General features: G+C 46.1%; 1 protein-coding gene across 6 annotated transcripts in view; it reads left to right on the forward strand.

Annotated features, from left to right (window-relative positions):
* Positions 1-23,511, forward strand: part of VWA2 (von Willebrand factor A domain containing 2) — a 49,762-nt gene that overhangs the window by 17,106 nt on the left and 9,145 nt on the right. For 5 of the 6 annotated variants that reach the window (XM_061162726.1, XM_061162724.1, XM_061162725.1 and 2 more), the window contains 6 exons: positions 2,834-2,943; positions 12,308-12,502; positions 16,655-16,788; positions 17,390-17,522; positions 20,456-20,511; positions 22,968-23,075. In XM_061162726.1, the coding sequence (XP_061018709.1) occupies positions 2,834-2,943; positions 12,308-12,502; positions 16,655-16,788; positions 17,390-17,522; positions 20,456-20,511; positions 22,968-23,075 (736 nt within the window). The remainder of the gene's footprint in view (positions 1-2,833; positions 2,944-12,307; positions 12,503-16,654; positions 16,789-17,389; positions 17,523-20,455; positions 20,512-22,967; positions 23,076-23,511) is intronic. The other variant, XM_061162729.1, reaches the window with a different exon arrangement.

Raw genomic sequence — 23,511 nt, forward strand, 5'->3', positions numbered from 1 at the left:
GAATCAGATACAACTGAAGCAGCTTAGCACAGCGTGGCATGTCTTGTTATCTCCGTGTATTGAATACAAGGAATTTGACTTGCACTTTGTTTTACTTTCTGGGAAGAAATTTTCAAGTAGTTGTCAATTAAAGCTTTTTATGGAGGCTCTGTATTGAGTTGGAGTTAAGGTGTTTGAAGTCCTCCTCTCAACACTTGAACTGAGAAGTTCACTTCCTGACTCTAATGTAATGACTTCAGCAGTGATTACAGTGTGGTGAGAAGTCAGGGCGGGCTTGCTTCTGAGCATACAGTAAACTGAAGATAAAAGGTAGCTATTTTGCTCCCAAACCGCCAATTAAATTAAATGCCTTGACTACTGACTCAAGCTGTTTCTATCTTGTTTTGAAGTTGGTTCCTTCCTGTTTAAGTAAATACACCCAGCTGTTGGTCTCAAGGGAGTCTTTTTTTTTTTTTAACCAATTCATTCACATGGTTCAAAACAAAGACATTCAATGAAAAGTATCCCTCCCAGTCACGTATTTTCTATTTGCCCTGTCCTCCCTACCCCCACCCCTGCTGTCTTGAGCATCCTTACAGAATTGCTTCATGCAGATAGAAGCACTATGAATATATATTCTAATTTTTGCCATTTTTTACACAAAGGGTAGCATGCTATACAGTTTTATCTCTCACCTCTTTCTCCTCACATTATCTTGAAAGTCTTTCCTATCTAGGTAGATAGATAATATAGGTATTAATATAGGCATATATCATTTTTATGTGTTTCCCAGGTGGCTCAGTGGTAAAGAATCTGCCTGCTGATGCAGGAGATGTGGGTTTGATCCCTGGAGGAGGAAATAGCAACCCACTCCAGTATTCTTGCCTGGGAAATCCCATGGACAGAGGAGCCTGGCGGACTACAGTCCATAAGAGTTGTAAAGAGTCAGACACAACTGAGTGAGCATGCACGAGCATGCGTTTTTACAGCTGATTAATGTTCCATCATGAGAATTTACCAAGGTTTAATTAACCAGTATGTGTGTGTTAGTTGCTCAGTTGTGTCTGTATTTCCTCTTCTGTGATCTCTGTTCATATTCTTGGCCTATTTTTCTGTCGGATTGTTGATCTTTCACATATCAGTTGCTAGATACCCTTTATGTATTGGTGAAAGTAACTTTTTGTCTCTGAGTGAGTAGCAAATAACTTTTCATTTGTCTTTATTTTTTGGTTGCATTATGACATTTTTTGCCCTGTAGAAGTTGTCTTCATAGAGTCAGATTTATCATTTTTTTCCTTTACAGCTTATGGACTACAAGTCATAGTGATGTCTTTGTTACTTTGCAATTACAGAGGAATTCTCCCAAGTTTTCTTCTAGAACTTTTATGGTTACACTTTTCACACTTCACTGGTGAATCCATTTGCAAGCTTTGCTCTATTCTTTTGCAGATGGCTGTCCTGTTGTCCCAGTATATCTTACTGATGGCACCATCTTTTCCCAGTGGTTTGAGATGCCCTAGTGGTTTATCACATGCTAAATTCGAGAGAAAAAGGGTCACTTCTCAGAAACTCCTTCCCGAGGTTCTCTACTACTCTGCTTTCCCATGTGCATCCTACATGCCCACCCAAGACTTGTCTAACCCGAACCCAAGACTTGTATTTCTTCCTGCTTAAGATGCCCGGCAACTCCTACTCAGAACTTCCGGTGGGAGGAAAGTTGATGGGCTGTGCTCCCTGCAAGCAGATGCAGCTGGCCAAGTGCTTTGATCGGCTCCCAAGCACCAGGCCTGCTAAGGGATCAGCAGTGAAGGAATTCACATAGCAAGAAAAAGTCAGCATCGTTGTTTAAATATGAATCACTTGGCCCATCTGCTATCTTGGCCAGAATTCATTGTGAGATGAGTAACTGAGAATGTAATTTCTCCAGGACTTGAGAGAGCCAGCAGCTAGGTGCAGGGTTTAGGCTCTCAAGAGGAAACTTAAATGTTTAAACCCTTCTCTAATCTTGACTCGCTAATCTTAAGAGTTCAGAGAATGACTTTACTCACAGTTTCCCTCCTGTTTTGCAAGGCCTTCTGAATGAGGATGCAGAATCAGGAATCACTGGTGGCTCTCGCTTCCTCTGCTACAGAGGAACTTCAGCTCCAGTGGTGATTGTCTCACATTAGGGAGTTGCTTGGCCCCCAGTCTTAACTCTGGCTTGGAGATCTGGCCTTCTCCTCGTTTTGCAGGAGGAGGCCTGGAAGGGTGCCCCCTCCTCAACCAAAGATGGGTGTGTGGTGGCTGTGTTTAGTGATGGGCCACCAGTTGATGGTGGCTGTGATTAACTTCTGGTTGGGCGTTTTGCTGGAAGCCTGTGCTGGCTGCTGAGGAGACAGTCGCTATAACAGGCTTAGTGAAGATCACAGGCCCCAAGTCCAATGGCCATGTTCCTTTCTTTCTGGCCCTGGGGTAGGTCTGTATCCTCTCTCTTAGTTTCTCCGGCAGTAATTATGGGTATGAATAGGGCTTCTGTGGATTAAATGAAATGTATTGAGAAGGCTTAAAAGAGTGCCTACACCTGGACTTAGTGTGAGCAGAGACCCTGAAGTGCTCACAACTCCACCCAGAGAGCTGTCGAAATGAGGGTCGAATTAGTGGTGGTCAGTGCAGAGCACAGGCACATTTGACCGTCTCCTTCCAAGTTCTCCTCCCCGTCTTTGGAACTTTCTTTCAGGGAGATTACAGAAATACCAGCACTGGTATTTGCAAGTGGGCAGGAGGCAGAGTCGTTAGCCTTTCTCGTCCCTTCTCCCAGGGATGTTTGTGACCTGACCCCGCTCTCAGCCCCTGGGCCCTCTGTCTCCCACTGCAGGTCAGGGTGGGAGCCATCCAGTTCAGTTCTGCCCCTCGTCTGGAATTCCCCTTGGATGCGTTTTCAACCCAACAGGAAGTGAAGGCAGAAATCAAGAGGATGGTTTTCAAGTAAGTACAATCAGATACTGCTGCAATTAGAGCAATGCTAACTGCTCTCAGAATTGCCCTTGAAGGGTCGCACCTGCTCTTGACCCCACAGAGAGAGAGAGGGCTGTGGCCCGGCTTCTAGAAGCCCAGGGGTGCACAGCGGGTAATAAGAATTCCCTGCCCAAAGCTGCCCCTTATTATATAATGTCCAAGGTGGGAACTTAAATGCAAGTTAAAAAAAAAAAGAGAAGTTTTGCTTCTGTTGTGTGTGGTTGTCAGCTAGGGGAAAGGTCCAGTAGGGTGGAGACAGATTAAGAGCATGACGTGGTGGGAAGAATCCTGGGTCCTTCTCCCAGTTCTCTCCCTGATGACCACTCAGCCAGGATGACTCACCACGCTTCTTGGAGCCTCATTTTTGTGACCTAAAAAGAGCACTCCTCTGTTACGGAAAGCACTTTAAGAATGATGACCCGCTCTTTATGTGCTCATACACATTCTATAAATATATATATGTAGTGGGTCATGGGCTTCCCAGGTGGTGCCAGTGGTAAAGAACCCGCCTATCAATGCAGGAGACATAAGAGACGCAGGTTCGATCCCTGGGTTGGGAAGATCCCCTGGAGGAAAGCATGGAAACCCACTCCAGCATTCTTGCCTGGAGAATGCCCTGGACAGAGGAGCCTGGTGGGCTACAGTCCATAGGGTTGCAACGAGTCGGGGACACGACTGAAGTGACTTAGCACGCACACACACGAGGTAGGTCATGATTTTAGTCACATTACAAGTCAGCTGATGTGTATGTACATACATATATGTATATATTTTATGTATACATAAAATATGCATATTTTATGTATGTGTATTATACATATATGGCTATATGGATATAAACGTGTGTTATACACACGCACATGTATATGTATACACATATTCAATGTTTTTCATAAGCCCTCACAGAAGAATGCCTTTATTGGCCACTTGCTACTCTGATCTCTGAATCTTCTTTGGTCTCTGCTGTCCTTGCCCTCGTGCCCTCATGAATCCACACACTGGGAACAGACCTCCAGGAAGCCTACAGGTCCCAGAGACCTCCAGTGACTCTTATTTTAAAATTTATTTTATATTGGACTATAGTTGATTTGCAATGTCATGTTAGGTTCAGGTATACAACAAAGTGATTCAGTTATACATATATCTATTCTTTTTCAGATTCTGTTCTCATTTAGGTTATTATAGAATATTGAGCAGAGTTCCCTGTGCTATACAGTAGGTCTTTGTTGATTATATATTTTAAATACTTTGTTATTTTATATTTTAAATTTCTTCAGAGAAATGCCCCTTTAGGTCTTCTGCCCATTTTTTATATTGGATTGTTTGTTTGTTTTTTTTACTTTGAGCTGCATGAGCTTTTTAAAATTTTGACAATTAATGCCTTGTTTGTTGCATTGTTTGCAAATATTTGCTCCCATTCTATGAGTTATCTTTTCATTTTCTTTATGGTTTCCTTTACTATGGAAAAACTTTTGAGTTTAATTAGGTCCCATTTGTTTATATTTGTTTTATGTGGGTCAAAAAAGATATGGCTGAGATTTATACCAAAGAGTGTTCTTTGTTTTCCTCTAAGAGTTTTATAGTTTTCAGTGTTACATTTAGGTCTTTAATCCATTTTGAGTTTATTTTTGTGTACAGTGTTAGAGAATGTTCTAATTCCATGTAGCTTTCATGAATTTAGAAAGCTTTCATGAAATTTTCATGTAGCTTCATGTACATGTAATTTCTTTTGCATGTAGCTGTCCAGTTTTCTCAGCACCATTTATTGAAAAGACTGTCTCGTCTCCATTGTATAGTCTTGCCTCCTTTGACATGGATAAATTGACCATAGATTTATTTCTGGGCTTTCTATTCTGTTCCATTGATCTATATTTCTGTTTTTGTGCCAGTACCATACTCTTTTGATTACTGTAGCTTTGTAGTATAGTCTGAAGTCAGGGAGCCTGACTCCTCTAGTTTCATTTTTCTTTCTCAAGATTGTTTGGCTATTTGGGGTCTTTTGTGTCTCCATACATATTTTTTTTTGTTGTCCTAGTTCTGTGAAAAATGCCATCAGTAATTTGAATTGCATTGAATTTGAATTGCATTGAATATGTAGATTGCCTTGGGTAATATAGTCATTTTGATTATATTGGTTCTTGATTAATATTGATCCTATTGATTCTTCCAATCCAAGGACATGTTATATCTTTCCATCTATTTGTGTCAATTTTTTTTCTTTCATCAGTGTCTTATAGTTTACAGAGTCCAAGTCTTTTGCCTCCTTAGGTAGGTTTGTCCCTAAGTATTTTATTAATTTTGATGTGATGGTAAATGGGATTGTTTCTTTAATTTCTGTTTCCTCATCTGTCATTGTTAGTGTATAGAAATGCAACAGTTTCTGTGTATTAATTCTGCACCTTTGCAAATTCATTGATGAGTTCTAGTAGTTTTCTGGTAGCATCTTTAGAATTTTCTATGTATAGTATCATATCATCTGCAAACAGTGACAGTTTTATTCTTCTTTTCCAATTTGGAGTCCTTTTATTTCTTCTTCTTCTCTGATTGCCATGGCTAGAACTTCCAAAACTATGTTGAATAAAAGTGGTGAAAGTGGACATCCTTGTCTTGTCCCTGACCTTAGAGGAAATGCTTTCAGTTTTTTACCATTGAATAAGATGTTGGCTGTAAGTTTGTCATATACAGCCTTTATTATATTGAGGTAAGTCTCCTCTGTGCCCACTTTCTGGAGAGTTTTCATCATAAAGGGGTGTTAAATTTTGTCAAAAACTTTTTCTACATCTATTGAGATAATATGGTTTTTATTTTTCAATTTGTTAATGTGGTGCATCACACTTATTGACTTGAGAATATTGAAAATCCTTACATCCCTGCAATAAATCCCACTTGATCATGGTATATGATCCTTTTAATGTATTGCTGGATTCAGTTTGCTGGTATCTTGTGGAGATTTTGGTGCCTATGTTCATCAGTGATATTGGCATATAATTTTCTTTTTTTGTGGTATCTTTGATTGGTTTTGGTATCAGCAGGATAGTGGCCTCATAGAATGAGTTTGGGAGTGTTTCTTCCTCTGAAATTTTTTTTGGCTGAGTTTCAGAAAGATAGGTGTTAACTCTCCTCTAAATGTTTGATAGAATTCACCTGTGAAGTTGTCTGGTCCTGGACTTTTGTTTGTTGGGAGTTTTTAAACCATGGTTTCAATTTCATTACTTGTTATTTGTCTGTTCATATTTTCTATTTCTTTATGACTCGGTCTTGGGAGATTGATCTTTCTAAGAATGTGTTCATTTCTTCTAGATTGTCCATTTTATTGGCATGTAGCTGCTTGTGTGTGTCTCTTACAAGCCTTTGTGTTCTGTGGCATCAGTTGTAACTTCTCCCTTTTTCATTTCTAATTTTATCAATTTGAGCCCACTCCCTTTTTTTTTTTTTTTTTATTGATGAGTCTGGCTAAATGTTTATCAATTTTCTTTTCAAAGAAAGAACTTTTAGTTTCTTGGTCTTTTCTATTGGTTTCTTTGTCTCAATTTCATTTATTTCTGCTCTGATCTTTATGATTTCTTTCTCTCTACTAACTTTGGGTTTTGTTAGTTCTTTTCTCTCTAGTTGCTTTAGGTGTAAGGTTAGATTGTTTATTTGGGATTTTTTTTGTTTCCTGAGGTAAGATTATATTGCTATAAACTTCTTTCTTAGAACTGCTTTTACTGTGTCCCAAAGGTTTCCTTTGTCTCTGGGTATTTTTTGATATCCTCTTTTATTTCTTTAAGGATCCATTTTTTGTTTGATAGTATATTGTTTGGCCTCCATGTGTTTATGTTTTTTTACAGTTTTTTTTCCTTGTAGTTGATTTCTAATCTCATAGCATTGTGGATGGAAAAAATGCTTGATATGATTTAAGAAAATTTACCAAGGCTTACTTTGTGGCCCAGCATGTGATCAATCCTGGAGAATATTCCATATGCAGTTGAAAATAATGTGTATTCTGCTGCTTTTGGATATAATTCTCTATAAGTATCAATTAAGTCCATTTGGCCTAATGTGTCATTTCAGGCCTGTGTTTCCTTATTGATTTTCTGTCTGGATGATGTGGTGTCCATTGATGAAAGTGGGGTATTAAAGTCCCCCATTATTTTTGTCACTGTCAATTTCTCCTTTTGTGGATGTTAGTATTATATATTGAGGTGTTCCTATGTTGGGTACATATATATTTACAATTCTTGTATCTTCTTCTTGGGTGGATCCCTTGATTAGTATGTAGTGTCCTTCTATGTCTCTTACAGTGGTCTTTATTTTAAAGTCCATTTTGTCTGATATCAGTATTGCTACTGTAGCTTTCTTTTGATTACCATTTGCATGAAATACTTTTTTCCATCCCTGGGTTTCAGTCTGTATGTATCCCTAGATCTGAAGTGGGTCTCTTGTAGACAGCATACATATAGGCCTTGGTTTTGTATCCCTTCAGCCTGTTTGTGTCTAATGTTTGGAGCATTTAATCTATTTTATATTTAAAGTAATTACCCCCGCCTCTGCTGGAAACCCTCCAATACCATCAGGTAGGTCTGGCCCAGGCTCTTAGGAGGTCACAGATTTTGTCCCTGGGATCTGGTATGAAACCTTGTGTGCACCCTCCAAGAGTGGAGTTTCTGTTTCCCCAGTTCTGTGGCAGTCTGCTATTAAACGCTGCTGGCCTTCAAAGCCAGATACTCTTGAGTCTCCTCCTCCTGATGCCAAACCTGCAGGCTGGGGAGTCTGACATGCAGCTCAGAACTTTCACTCCAGTGGGAGAGCCTCTATAGTATAATTATTTTTCAGTTTGTGGGTCGCTCACCCAGTGGGTATGGGATTTGATTTTATCATGATTGCACTTTTCCTACCATCTTGCTGTGGCTTCTTCTCTGTCTTTGGATGTAGAATAACTTTTTTAGTAGGTTTCAGAGTTTTTTGTTGTTGTTGTTGATGGACTTGGACTCAAATGACTCAGCCCTGCTCTCATGTGAAAAGTTATGCCAGTTGCAGTGACTGGTACCAAAAGGCACTTTATAGAGGTCTCTCTGTACCTCTCCCAGCCCCTTATTTTATGGAGGAGGATACTGAGGTTGAGAAGGAGCAGGCGACTTGGCCAGGACCACAGGATTACACTGCCCATCCAATAGGCCCCATGGAACTGTCCTTTCTCACCTCTGCCTGCCCTCTCCTCAGCCTCTAGCTCCTAACACGTAGTTGAGCCTCTTGTTAGCTGTGTTCTTACCTAAGGGCTGTCATTCATGACCCATGACATGCAGAGACGCATTGAGAATGTGCCAGATGAAGACACTGGCGTGGAGAAAGGTGCCTCTTCACATGTCTGAACAAGGTCAGCTCTTTGGGGATGTGCACAATTAGCATTTGTGTGTCCCAGGACGACTGTAAGACAACAAACCAGGACCGGAGGCAGTAACTGGATTTTTGGCAAAGGTTGCAGGGTCACTGAGGACATTGAATGTTGAGACACTCTTATTAATCAGAACAGAGGAATGTTGGCTGACCGGGAGTGATGACCTCCCCAGGGCACTTTACCCTTTTTCTTCAGTGGAGTTTGAAATTCTGGACTGATGAACACAGCTCTGCCCCAAACCCAGAACCACTTGCCTTTCCAGACCAAGGCAGTCCCCTAAAAGCGTGTCTTGAAATGGCTAAGAAACCACTGTGACAATCACCTTATTGCTATTTTGTGATAACTTTGGGAAATATTACAAGCAAACCTTCCAACGTTGTACCTCGTGATAACCTAAAATCAGAAAAAAACACAGCCAGAAATTGGCCTCCGAATGCTTAGAAGTCTGGCCAGGGGGACTGTGCAAGTCTGTTCCATCGTCTGATTAATTTCATAATTACACAACTCTGAGTTTTCTGTGATTGAATTTTTTTTTTTACCCCGTCTGTAGCTTTATTAGCATTGTAGTATGTTTAAATAGCTTTACAGAAATAGCACTCACCACATTACTTTCGCACAAAGCCTTTTATAGCAGCTGTGGCTTATTTCAAGCTACATTAACATTTAAACATAGTTTTTAAAATAGTTAAAATTATAAAAAAATTTTTTTTTACTTAATATTTTTGGTGTGTATTTTTTCATAAAGTTGCATTATTTCCCATGTCGAGCCCTTTTAATGGTTATATAATAAACCAGTGAATTTGGCTATTACAATGTAGTAAATCAGTCGCTAAAACAGGGCTACCCAACCCCTGGGCCATGAACGATTACTGGTCCGTAGCCTGTTAGGGGCTGGACCACACAGCAGGAGGCGAGTGACAGTCGTAGTTACAGCCACTCCCCATCACTCACATTACCACCTCAGCTCCACCTCCTGTCAGATCAGCAGCGGCATGAGCTTCTCACAGGAGAGTGAGCCCCACTGTGAACTGCACATGTGAGGCATGTAGGTTGCATTCTCCCTATGAGAATCATCATGAAACTATCCCCCCACCAGCCTCAGTTCATGGAAAAATTGTCTTCCACGAAACGGGTCCCTGGTGCCAAAAAGATTGGGAACCACTGCCCTAAAAGAACACATTTAGCTTGATTCCAGGATTTTTATCCACTGCTGAAACCAACAACAACAAAAACTCCTGTGATCAACATCCCTGTGCCTACAGTGAGTGTTCTTATGAATTATTTTTCAAAAAGTCTGTTCCACGCACTACCTGCATCAGAATCACGGTAGGTGGGGGAAGGCAGGCAGGTTTAAAATACAGGTTCTCAGGCCTGGTTGCACATCCACCAGTTTGGACTCTGGGAGGATGGAATCTGAGAATCCACATTATTAAGTCGCCTGAGGGACTTTCGTGCTCACTAGAATTTGAGATGAACTCAAAAGATAAACTTCTTGGAATAGACTGCTGGGTGGTCATTATAATGACCATTGATGGAGTGCTTACTAGGTACCAGGAGGCACTGGGAACAGCATTTAACCCTCAAACAGTACTGTTACTTTCCCTATGTTAGCAAGTTTAACAGGAATCTCAGGCTAAGTAACTTTGCTGAGTTTAGCTGGTCAGTATACCACAGGACTTAGTATCTGTGTCCCTGTTCTTGTTCAGCCTGTGGGTTGCTCTCATAAACAGCAGTCTATCTGTGAACCTTCACTTTCTACCTAGTTTCGTCCCATTGGAGAGAAATTAGAAAAACGTTAGATTCTGGACTCAGACCTCTAGTTCTGGAGCCAGATGCTGAGCTGAGAACAGACTCGGTGAGGAACGCTCCAAGAAATAAGGAAAGTGGAGGCAGCAGGGTTTCTTCTCTCTTTCTGGGGGTCAGAAGCCATTAGGAATCTCACCTGAGTTTGGTCGGCTGGAGTCAGCAGGTCAGGTGCAGAGGTGGAGAGGGTGGTTGGCACGGGCATTTGTGTGCTGAGCGATGCGGAGGGTGGACACCCTAGAGGCCAGTGGAGTAGTGTGACCTGGGCCCTCCCATCCTTGAAATTTAATTTATCTCTGGCCACAGGCTGGTGACTCTGAAGAGGGGGCCCAGACCCACTCTGAAAATCTGGTTGAAAAGGAAAGACAAAGTGTGACACTGGGGGGGTGGCTGAAGGCAGGCCTGTATGAGAAATGAGAATGGATTTCTGGAGAACGAGTGCTTTTTTCCTGATCCCAAAGCGTTGAACCCATAGGAAGTGACAGGCGGAGGGGTGACAGAGGAAGGGCATATTTTCAGGAGAGAAAGCTGAGGCTGGCTGAGAAAGTAAGGCTGCAGGGTCACAGCCAGAGGCTCGTGGGAATCACCGCCAGGGGAAGCCACAGGGAGCTCCTGACTTTCAGTGAGGAGTGTTTTGTGACCGTTTGGACAGTAGTACAGAGCTAGGGTCAGCAAACCTTTTCATCAGAGACCATACAGTAAATATTTTAATGCTCTGCTGGCCACGTGGTCTGTGTAGATAGTACATAAATGAATGGGCACCCGTTTTCTGTGCCCATTTGCCCCGAGGCTTTAAATTGCTGACCCCCTCAAAGGAATGACCATTGGCTTTGGAATCAGCCTGACTATGTTTAAACTGCAGTTCTGACCTCCACTAGCTGGGTCGAGGCAGATTGTATAATGCGATGGTAAGAACTTGGACTCTGGAAGTTCTGGGTTCAAGTCCTGCCTCTACCCGCCATGAACTGTGTCACCTTAGCTAAGGCCCTTCTCTGAACTCTCCTGTCTCAGAGCTATGGTGAGAATTACATGAGCCAAGCACCTTTTTACACATGTTTAGTGGTGCTTGGCACATGGTAGGTGGACAGTAAATATTAGCAGTTAGTATTACTGGTCTCTGAGCAGGGGATTCCTCATCTATTACCATCCACTGAAAGGGTTTGCCCAAAATTGTAGTAAGTCTTTATTTTCTGCTTAGGTGACACCCAGAGCTGGCAGTCCACCCTCTGCAGATGTGGTCACGAGTCTCCTATGGTGAGATTTAGTAGGGATTCTGTGCTGGGTTTCCAAGCTAGGCCAACAGTCTCCATAACTCCGCTGTGAGGAATGCAGAATCTTAGCCTCCTGATGAGATGGGACCATAGTCACTTTGCCCTGCTCTGAAAGTAGTCAAATGGTTCAGCCTTCCAACGCCCAACCCTGAACCTGGAAGTGAGACACAGAGGCTTGATCTTGAAAATGACCCTTGCATCAAAGCCCTGCCATTCATGCTCAGAAATCCTTACCAAGCTCAGTTACCTGCTTTCCCAAGGACATGTTGAGCTGTAACAAGAATGGAATGGTTCAGGGATGGGGAGATAGGAGGTGGGTGTTAGACAAATGATGAGAATTGTACCCTGGAGCCACCATGGAGAAAGAACGCAAATGAATACATGAATAACATTATTATGTAATACAACACATGTGCAGGCTGAGTGCTAAGTCCAGGGGAAAAATTCATTCTTCTTCATCACTGTGGTTTACATCCTTCTGTCTCTGCCTTTTCTCCTAATATATGCATTTAACACTGTGTATGTGCTCAGTGGTGTCTGACTCTTTGCGACCCCATGGAGTATAGCCCACCAGGCTCCTCTGTCTGTGGAATTCTCCAGGCAAGAATACTGGAGGGGGTTGCCATTTCCTTCTCCAGGGGGATCTTCCCAACCCACGGATGCATCTCTTGAATTGGCAGGCGGATTCTTTACCACTGATGCCACCTGGGAAACTCCATCACTGTGGTTTAGATGGTGAGAGAGCAAAGATCATGTGGGAATTGTCCCTTTGAGCCTCTGCTGGGAGAAGGTGGCTGTTGTCTCAGGTTCTCATTCCAACTTCACCCCTGGATCGCTGACTCTTTCTCCTTTTTTTTTTTTTTTTTCTTCTGGGTGAGCTCAGAGGAGGGCGCACAGAGACAAGCCTTGCTTTGAAATACCTTCTGCGCAAAGGATTCCCGGGGGGCAGAAATGCCTCTGTGCCCCAGGTCCTCATCATCGTCACCGACGGGAGGTCCCAAGGGCATGTGGCCCTGCCCGCCAAGCAGCTCAAGCAGAGGGGCGTCACTGTGTTCACCGTGGGCATCCGCTTCCCAAGGTAAGAGATTTTCATTGTGCTGGGTCAGCCCTCTGGGAGCTGGGAAAACCATCCTGGATTTTCAGGGACCCGTCTTTTCCTCACTTTGCTGCATTGTTGCTGGCACACAGGGAAATCCAACTCTTTGGAAGTCTGAGAGTTTGCGTTGTCTTTAGTTTGAATACTTGGTTTCAAGTGTCAGAAACTTGACTCCAATGTATCTGGACAGAAATGGAAATTCAGGGACGTGTATAACTGCACCAGTGGGTCAGGGGTCTCTCGGAGTCAGCATGAGTTAAGGATTTCGCTGCCTTTTAGAGTCTGTCTGTCCCCCATCCAATTGTATCTGCTATTCTCTCAGCCAGGCTTTCTCAGGAAGCTGGGACTGTGGGTGCAGGCAGCGCCCAAGGCCCTATCTTCCCAGCTCCATCCTGGAGACAAAAGACTCATTTCCCCAGTTTCAAGTTGAATAATCCAAGCAAGTGTTCTGATGAGCCTGAGGCTGGTCTGTGTCTGGCTTCCCTCTTCAACCATGTTTCTCCAGGTGCTGAAATCTGCCTTCCTGGTGGGAGGAGGGGGGTATATTCTCAGCCCTAAAAATGGAGGTGACCTCTATGAACGTCTAGTTGTTGTGGGTATCAAGTGAAGTGACTCTGGTCCTGGCACCGTGCCTGTACACAGACATCTCTGTTAATTTTAGTATTGTCATTCCAGAACCAACTCCCTACTCCCAGGACACCACAGTCCATGGATGTTCACTTCCTTTATTTAGCCCTCCCATATCCGTAGATCATAAACATAGCACAGGAGCCACAGTTAGTTGAATTTGTAGCTGTGTAGGGATCTGGAAGGCCCACTGTACTTTTCTTATTCTTTCAATAAATATAGGTTGTCTTCCTCATGCCAGACACTATTCTATGTTCTCAGGATACAGAGACAATAATATTATACAAAGTCCTTGCCTTCATGGAACTCCATTCTAGGAAAGGAACTAGATAACAAGTAAGTGAATAAATAAGTAACAATTTCAGGTGGAAATAAAATGCAGAGAAGAAAAATAAAGTAGGTAAGAGGTTACAGAATGGTGGGAGTAGGGAGGATAGCTATTTTTTTGGCGGGGAGAGCACGCCATGCAGCTATTGGGATTTTAGTTCCCCAACCAGGGATTGAACCAGCAGTGAGAGTGCTGAGTCCTAACCACTGGACTGTCAGGGAATTCCCAAGATGGTAGAGCTATTTTCGATAGGAGGAGTCTGGCAAGGCTCCCTTAAGGAGTTGATTTTTGAGCAGAAACTTAAGTGAGGAACAAGCCTTCCAAATAACAAAAAAGAGCAAGTGAGACAGGCAGATGGCAAGTGCAAAGGCCCTGAGGCAGCAGCTAGCTGAGTGTCTTTTAGAAACAGCAAGACAGCCAGAGAGCAGCTGGAGATCAACCAGCAAGGGTGAACTATAAGAAATAAGGTAGAAGAGGTGGGCAGGAGTCGGGGCTACAGACTTTGTGGGTTATTGTAGAGACTGAGGTTTGTAATGAGTAGTGTGGGAAGTCCGTGGAGGGTTTTGAGCAGGAGAATTACATGAACTGGCTTACATTTTTAGGAGATCACACTGACTGCCAGGAAGATAATAGACTGACTGGACCGAGGGAGAGGCAATGATGGGGCAGCAGGGAATCTAGGAGCCGGTGGAGCAGCTCACATGCAATTTAATGGTGGTTTGTCATAGGGCAGCAGCTGTGATCTGCAGAGGAATGGCTGGATCTAGGATATGTTTGGAAGGCAGAGCACTGGAGTGACTGGTCTGTTGGGTGTGGGTGTATGAGAGAAGAATAGAAGGTTTTGGCTTGAGCCCCAGCATGAATGGTGATGCTACTTACTGACATGAGAAAGACTGGGAAAGGAAATTGAATTCTGTTACAGACAGGGCAGGTCTAAGATTCATATTGGCCATCTCAGTAAAGAGGATGAGTGGGGAGTTGGATGGAAGAGTCTGGCACATAGGAGAAAGGACAGGCATCGAGATGGAAACTGAAGATAGTGTTTAAAGCCTAAATAAGATCGCCAGGAGCTGAGTGTCAAGTGAGAGGACCTCTGAGGACCAGCGGGTGCAGGTCAGAAAGAGGAAGAAGATAGCAAACTGAGGTTGCAGGTACCGTGGGGCTGTCCTGATTGTGCTGTGTCCGGGCACAATGATGACAGCCACCACCACCGCTGTTGTTGTCATTGTAACTTGGTAGTAAACACAAGCTGCCTTATGGCTGGCTCTTTTTGTGTTCTCAGATCTAAGGAACATAATCTCCTTGAGAGAGGAGAAAGGGTGTTACTTTATGGCTCCCTGCCCACCCTCCTGCCGAGTAGAGTGTCTTACACATAATAGTTGCCCAAGATCTGTTGCCGAGGATGGAACAGAATGGAAATGAGAATTTCACCCACAAGGTGGAAATACTGGCCCATTCTGGGGCTTTCTTCTCCAGTTCCTAGCTGAAGGAGTGCTTCTCAAACTATATGTGGTGAAGGTCCAGTTTTGTTTTTTTTTTTTTTCCTAATTGATCATGCCATGATGCTTAAAAAAAAATTACAATAAAAATGAATTACCAGAAAAAATGAAATAAAAACAAAGTTAAAATAGAAGCTCAAATTCTTATTAATTGACCCAACAGACTAAAAATGGCTCTGTCAAGTTGTGATACGATTAGCTTATAAATGCCTGGTATCTATGCTTTTGAGATTCTGAATTGGGGTGAGAAGTTTGGGGACCTGCGCTGGCCCACAGACCATACTTTGAGCATGTCTGGTGTAGAGAAATTAAGAAGCCAGTTGCTCAGGAGAGGGGGTATCACTCAGGTTTGAAAGCCCAAGTTTTGCAGACACAGGCAGCCTCTGAGGAAGCCTGCTGGGCTCCCAGGCCCACCTAACCCCTTCCCCCACTCCTAGTAGAAGGCCGGTACACTGTTGACTGGGGGTTCTCCAGGTGTGTTCCTTGGACCAGCAGCATCAGCAGCATCTAGAGCTTGTTAGAAACCCACGCACTCGGGCCGCACCTCATGGAATCCAAAACTCTGGGGCGAGGAGCCTCGGTCTCTGCTTTTTCTGGTCCTCAGTGATTCTGATACCACCAAAGTCTGAAAACCTCTGTAGAGAGATTAAAGATTGATGCTGCTCAAACTCTTCCATCCCCACCCGCCTTTAGTGTATTTAAAACCCATTCTCTGAGGATTCTCAACTCTGGCTGAGTATCTGGATTACCCAGGGAGCTTTTAAGAAGGTCTCTTTGGGGGCTGGGAGAGCTAAGGATGGGGCCTGGCAGAGCTGCCCACTCAAAGCTACTGTGAGTCTAGAACTAAGAAGCCCCTCCTTTGTGCCAGGCGCTGTCCTAGGTACTGGATGAAACGGCTGTTTTCCGTGCCTTCAGAGGAGAATCAGAGTTTTACTTGAGGCGGTTTAGAGATCCATGAAGGTTTTGCTGTATTGCCAAGCCTTGGTCTATTTTGATGAATTTTTTTGATGGGCAAGATTCTAAGTGTGTTACTGACTGCCTTGTCTTCTTAAAAACAGGTTTTTTCAACATCCTTGAACCATTCTTCATGCACTAAGGTCATCATCCCACCTATCATTTCTGTTCCGGGCACTAACAGTGCCCTCTGGTTGTTAAACTATGCCAATTCCCACGTCTACATGGCCTCACATTGCTGGCCTCTGAGTTCTTATGGCTGTGGTTTATAATCGTCAGGATTTTTTTTTTTTTCTATTACTAGTTGTTCCTGTGTGTGCTTCTCTTGGCATCACCTAGAACCACGAACCACTTGCCTTCATTTCCTTTCTGGTTAAATTTTTCTCATCAGCTATAAGTTATAAAACCAGATGACTAGATCTGTTAGGACCGAGTCTCAAACAAGAGCTGACAGTTCGAGTGGGAGGCTCTCCTCTGAGGAAATTGGTGGGTTGCCAGAGCATGCACACATTACTACCCACAGCTCAGCATCCTCAGTCTTTCTGTGGTTCACATCTAGACCTTCCCTGCATCCTAGATGGACGAGGTTGCAGCTAGGTGGCTCCTGCCTCGGTGGGTGGTGGTGCTGTCCACACAGAGCCCAGGGTCTAGGAGATGGGTGGGCAGGAGGTGGGTGAGCGCGGGGCGACGAGCTGTTCTGACTTCTCTGCTGGGGCCGGGACTCAGGTGGGGGGAGCTGCACTCGCTGGCCAGCGAGCCACGGGAGCGGCACGTACTGATGGCCGAGCAGGTGGAGGACGCCGCCAACGGCCTCTTCAGCACCCTCAGCGGCTCCGCCATCTGCACCACCGCCTCTCCAGGTGAGTAAGGGCCTCCCAGCTGGGAAGGAGTGGCCTTGCCCATATGGAAGTGGGATGCCAGGGTGGGGAGGGTTCCCCAAGGCCAGAGGTCAGGACACAGGAGGCTCCCCAGGGAAGCGGCAGAAGAGGGACAGTACCTAGCAGCTTCGGCCCTGGGACACTCGGCTTTGTTCAGCCTCCCCGTGTCAGGCCCTGTGGGGGTTTTGGCTGGGAATCCTGAGATTGTCTTTGAGGGATTGAGAGGCTCAGGGCTTGGGACCCAGATATGGGGGGGTCCCCTGTGCCTGTCCACTGCTTGGGAGGAGGAAGGAGCCAGCTCCCCACACTGTCAGCACAGGGAGGCTTCATCTGGGGGTGAGATCCCTGTATGCGTAGTCAGCTTTGTCAGGGTCCATCCGGGAGCTGGAGTGACGTACGTAGAATGAAAGGTACACGTGTGCACAGGATGGAAGAGCTGTGCGGGGAGGGGCCTGTGCAGAGGAGATGCTCAGAGACTGGCTGGCCCTCTGCTGTGTGCTCTGTGAGGGCAGGGGTGGGTGGGACCCCAGGGAATGATGCTTAACTCTGTCTTCCCTGTCTTGGGCATACATGGTGGACACAGACTGCAAGGTCCAGCCTCACCCCTGTGAGCGCAAGACGCTGGAGACGGTCAGGGAGCTTGCTGGCCTCGCCCCATGCTGGAGAGGATCTCGGAGCGCTGACGCTGTGCTGGCTGCCCGCTGTCCCTTCTCCAGGTTTGTCCTCACGGTTTGGAGTCCGAGCCCAAGGGCTCGACCTGGGCAGGGTTGGCCACGGCCTCACGGGCTGCGGGGAGAACAGCTTTCTGGAGCCTTGGCTGTGGAGCCTGTGATGGGGATCGGAGGAGACCAGGGAGGGAGCCAGGGACAGGGTTTCAGGGACACAGGCAGGGACGCACGTACTCAGCATCAGAGTCTTGTAGACCCACCAGCCAGGCACCCAGGGTGAGTGAGCGGGGCAGGTCACAGCCATTCTGGAAGGCTGGCGGGTCAGCCAAAAACTGGTTGGATAGGGCAGTGGTTTGGACGTGGGTTAGTGGTCTGGTAACTTGGTTCCTCTGAGCACCAGTTTCCACCTTTATGGGGGCTGAGCAAACCAAGAGGCTTAAATAAGATCCTTGCATGAACTCCAGTTGTAGATGCCATGGGGGAGTCTGGATTCTTCAGCACAGGAGCTCAGGTATTCGAGAGCACCCACTGCCCAGCTGTCAGCCACTGCCCTGCAGACTCCCCAGACTGTCCCTCGGCACTTTATCTGGATCACCTCCAGTATGGCCCCTGGTTAGCAATTTGTGATCCGGCCCACCCCTCCTTTCTAGGGAGCCAGGGTAGCGTTCGAACCAGCTGCATCTTGCCCCTTGGCCTGGCCTCTGCGATGAGATCAGAGCATGTACACGGCAATGAGATGGAACAGCTGAGAAGCTGCAAGGGCCATGCTGGGCCGATGCCGAGTCCAAACGCCGCCCCGGCAGGGAAGAGCCATTCCCCTGACATGGATCAGAGGAAGTGAGGCCTGGGGCCCTGTCATAGGCCATTAGAGACTCTCTTCTGAACCTGAGCTTTCAAGTGAATGGAGATAGTTCTTTGTTCTCTGGTGAACATGTTTAAGTGCCCCTGTGAGCCGGACAGTGTGTGACAAGGAGGCGGACACAGTCACTGCCCCCAGTGCTCTTGGTCCAGAGAGAGCCTCCCACGTGCTGGAATGGGGCTTGATTCCTTCTCGCACATCGTGGAGAAGGGGCCGCTTGAACAGTCTTTATATATATATATACACATACATATAAAATTATAAAGTCTTTATATATATATATAGTTTTATTTATTTATGGCTGCACTGGGTCTTTGTTGCTGTGTGTGAGCTTTCTCTCAGAGGATTTGTCTGAGCATGCAGGAGTTAATACATCAAGGCTTCTAGAGTAATGCATATAGTAGGTTTTTCACCAATCCCTTCATTCAGGAGATCTTCACGGAGGCCCTCCTGAGCTCTCAGCACTGGCCCAGGTCCTGGGGAATCTGTATGAGCATCTCAGAAACAAATCAGCCCCCATGAGCAAGAGGCAGCGGTGAACAAAGTAAATAGCTAGAGGAACTCTTAGATGATGCCAAGTGCCTACTGGGGAAAGAATGCGGGGTGGGGGAGACAGAGTGGGGTAACTAGGTGGTTGGGGTAGGGTAGCGCTTTTAATTATAGTAGGCAGGGAAGACAGAGAATGTGGCATCTTGAGTCCAGAGCGGAGGGAGGTGGCAGGTGGTGGGGTGGGCGGCAAGCTGAGTACAGGTCCAGGCAAAGGCCTGTAGACAATGTCTGCCCCGTAGCACGGGCTCCCAGTGCTGGGCTGGGTAGGGAGGGCAGGGCCCGTGGAACTTTCTGGGCTTGGATGTGTGGTTTTATGAGGTTGTCACTGGGAGTAGACACAGAAGGGAAGAAGAGTTCTCTTTAATGAGCTGGTGGCTTGGCAGAGTTTGACTTCAGCAACCCCTTGAGTTCAGAATTGACTTGGCTTTTATCCCAAGTGGATGTTTTGCCTCGGGTAAGCTCCTGCCCTAGCGGTGAGCCCTATTAGCCACCCCTCAGCTGGGCAACACTGGAGTGGGATTTCACTGGGAGAAGCCTTCTTGGGAAAGTTTTAGAGAACTTTATTGCCAAGGCCCTGAGAGAATCTCCTGAGATGAGGCCACTGTGGAGCTGCTGCCAGGCAACGGGAGGGCTTCCTACCTGAGGGACAAGGACTCCCTCTTGCCTTCGCTGGCATGTGACCCCGCAGATTCAGGAGAGCTGGGGCGGGGAGGCCCAGAGGGCAACATGCATGGGCTTTGGAGTCCAAGACGGAGTTCAGATCCCAGCTCTGCTGTGTTTTGATAAGTGTGTGACTTTGGGCCCCTTAATTCAGCCCTCTGAGCCCTCTTCTCCATCTGAAAGAGGTTACTGTCTCTTCAAGTAGCCAAAGACTTGATGTAACGACGGGGACGGATGGAGCATGGAAGCCAGCGCAGGAATGGTGCCTTGTGTTGTCTGAAGGTTGGCAACCAAACAGGCCTCAGGGGCCACTGAGACTAGCCAGTGGTTTGCACATCCTCCTGAGCTACAATAGAGGCTTGTATGGACAATTGTCCTGCAGACCAGAAAAAGCACATTTGGGTTGGGGGCAGGGCTGTGGCACTGGGGGAGCTGTGAACAGCCCCATTCCCTCTGCACTGAGGCTCCAAGGAACACAGTTGAAAACTACCCAATAGGTTACTACACAGAAGCGGGGACTGAGGACCAGAGAAGGAAAGAAACTTGCCTGGGGTCACACAGCCAGAATCCAGTTGCCTAATCCCAGTATTTCCTGCCCCCCAACTCACTGTGCTGGCCCCAGAAAGTAGTTTATAATAGAAAGCTGTTCACATAGCTCAGAGTATTGAACACAGACATGTCCAACTTCTGACAGGATAGCCAGCTTACATTATCTTCTTTTTTTTTTAATTGTCTTTGATTAGTTTAAAACATTTCCTACTCCGTGTACAGACAAAAGTTGGGGTGGAATCAGGGGAAAAAAACAGGTTTCTTGAGTCACTTCTGCATGGCATCTTACATCAGCTCTTAAGTGTTTTAAATAACCTTTCCTGTTAAACCTCTGATCTGTACCGTTTGATGTCTTGGGTCGTAGCTGGAAGAGAGTGTTCTTCACCCACCCCACCACCTGCTACAGGACCACCTGCCCAGGTACAGTCTGCCTCTTTGATTCTCCTGTTCTTTCTGGCCCTGGGACGAGGCTGGCTCCCAAAGGGGCATTTGTACTCCTGGGGCACTGAGTAGGGTTGGACCCAGCTCCAGGGCAGAGGCATGGGCATTGCAGAGGCAGAGCAACATGCTCGTGTGATCCTCAAGGCTTCCCTTATTCAGTGGTATCTTTTCACTGAGAATGGAGTGAAGCTTTGGAATTACTTCCTTAACCGGGACTCTGCATTGACAAGAGGCAGAGCAGGGCACGCACTGACCCCCTAACTTTGCAAACAGAAAATCTCATATCTAGCACCAAACCCAGAGCAAGATACCTGAGCCTTACTTTCTTCCTCTCTAAAATGAGGGCAATATTTGCCCCATGTCTGGACTCCCCATCTCCCTACTCTGGATGGTAGAGGGTACCATACATGGACTCCTAGGGAAGATTCAGTAGATGATGTCCACCCACGTGCTTCATCAGCTACAAAGTCCCCAGCAAACAGGAGGACTCATCAACCCCGTTAAGATCATTCGGCCTGGCTCCCCATTGGGCCCTCCCTACTCATCACTCTGGGGTCTAGAGCATCTCACAGATGCAGGAGCCATGGAGGTTGGTTGTCTTGGCATCGGTGCTTGTGTGGATTTGCTGCTTCTGATGAGGTCAGGTACCCGGCCCCTGAAGAGCCAGAGGCTTGTGTGCAGGCAGGAGGGTACTTCTTACCTGGGGTTAGGTGACCCGCTGGGCATCTTGTTTTAAAGTTCCAAGGTGGCTGGCCTTTGACAGCTGGCAGGAACTGAAAGTCTGGTTGTTTCCACTCAGAAATAAAAGGTCAGGGACTTATGGTTTTGAAACCAGAATAACTTGAGTCCCAGCTCTGCCACTTTCCAAGTAGCTAACCTTCAGCGTGTGACTTCTGTTTGTTGAGTTTCAGCTTCCTGTCTGTGACATGGGGGTTCATAGTACTTGCTTTATTTGGTTGTATCAGTGAAATGAGATCATGCATGTGTAACCTTCAGCTCAGTTCAGTTCAGTCTCTCAGTCGTGTCCGATTCTTTGTGACCCTATGGACTGCTGCATGCCAGGCTTCCCTGTCCATCACCAACTCCCAGAGCTTACTCAAACTCATGTCCATTGCGTCAGTGATGGCATCCAACATCTCATCCTCTGTTGTCCCCTTCTCCTTCAATCTTTCCCAGCATCAGGGTCTTTTCCAAGGAGTCAGTTCTTCGCATTAGGTGGCCAAAGTATTGGAGTTTCACGTTTAGCATCAGTCCTTCCAATGAATATTCAGGGTTGACTTCCTTTAGGATGGACTGGTTGGATCTCCTTGCAGTCCAAGGGACTCTCAAGAGTCTTCTCCAACACCACAATTCAAAAGCATCAATTCTTCGGCGCTCAGCTTTCTTTATAGTCCAACTGTCACATCCTTACATGACTACTGGAAAAACCATAGCTTTGACTAGATGGATCTTTGTTAGTACTGTCTCTGCTTTTTAATATGCTGTCTAGGTTGGTCATAACTTTTCTTCCAAGGAGCAAGCATCTTTTAATTTCACAGTACCTGACCCCGTAATAGCTGCTCATTTAAAGACCACTGTTGGCGCTGTTAATGAACCCCCAGTCGTTTCCATGAAACTCCTGCTGATAGAACCGCAGGCCTGGGTGCCCAAAGTTCTCTCAATTCCTACCTTTCAAAAGCATACACTTTAATTACAATCATGTGACCACTAAGTAATATATTAACATTTTTAAGGTATTGGGGGTTTGGACTCCTACATATGAATATTCACTGGAAGGACTGAATGAATAAATCGTCATAGTTTTAAAGTTTTAAAACTTCATAGTTTTAAAAATTCTTCAACTTCACCATCCTTTACCATCTTCAGCTGGAGCTGAAGCTCCAATACTTTGGCCATGTGATGCTAAGAGCAGACTCATTGGAAAAGGCCCTGATGCTGGAAAAGATTGCAGGCAGGAGGAGGAGGAGGCGACAGAGGATGAGATGGATGGATGGCATCATTGACTCAACAGACATGAGTTTGAACAAACTCTGGGAGATAGTGAAGGACAGGGAAGCCTGGCATGCTGCAGTTCATGGGGTTGCAAGAGTCAGACATGACTTGGTAACTGAATGACAACATATGAATGGGGAGAGGAGATATAATTCAGTCTGTAACATGTGCTCCCAGCATCAGAGCCAGATCCCATTGGCAGATCCACGGTGAGCCTATACTTCACACAGAGCCTTAACTGAGCCCACCACTGAGTATCTGTTATTTCCCGCACCTTAAGCCCTCATTTGCTGTTCTTTTCGGTCTTTGGCTACAGGTGTTGAGACCAATTTCCTAGTGCATCCCGGGAAAGGAAGGGGCCGGGCCCTGGTGGGGCAGGGTGGCCAAAGCCCTTCCATCTCTGGGCAGATGTGCCAGGCTGTTAACAGGCATCTCTCTGGTAGGCCCCTGTGACTCACAGCCCTGCCAGAATGGAGGCACGTGTGTTCCAGAAGGACCAGACAGGTACCGCTGCCTCTGCCCGCCAGCCTTTGGAGGGGAAGCCAACTGCGGTACGTGTGCCCGGGACATCCGAGACCCCAGTTTTTGGGGAACAGTGGAGTCCGGGCCCCTGCTCTTCGTCCGCCACCCCGTTAGCCACTAGGCAGGAACTGGCCTAGGAGTTAGTGCCACCGGCATTTCAGGTACACCACTGAGCTTATGTCTCAGGTGATACCCGGAGGGCTCCAGGGTATAACCCGGGTGGTGGAGGTTTGGGTACGACACGGCCGCTAGCTTCTTAGCTTTAGAAGGGCTTGATCTGTGGGCATCAGCGAGCCCAGCTGTAGGCTGGAGCCAGCCCATCAGGTTCATGGTTCTGGGCAGTGTCCCTTCACCCCTCTTCCAGAAGAGTAATGAGAAGCCTCAACCCCTCTTGATTTTAAAACTGTGAAGATTATAATTGACTTTTACTGCCCTGTGGTTATGGGAATTTGAAATAAGATTCTG

The sequence above is a fragment of the Dama dama genome, chromosome 15 (genome assembly GCF_033118175.1).
Source record: "Dama dama isolate Ldn47 chromosome 15, ASM3311817v1, whole genome shotgun sequence".
NCBI classification, from domain to species: domain Eukaryota; kingdom Metazoa; phylum Chordata; class Mammalia; order Artiodactyla; family Cervidae; genus Dama; species Dama dama.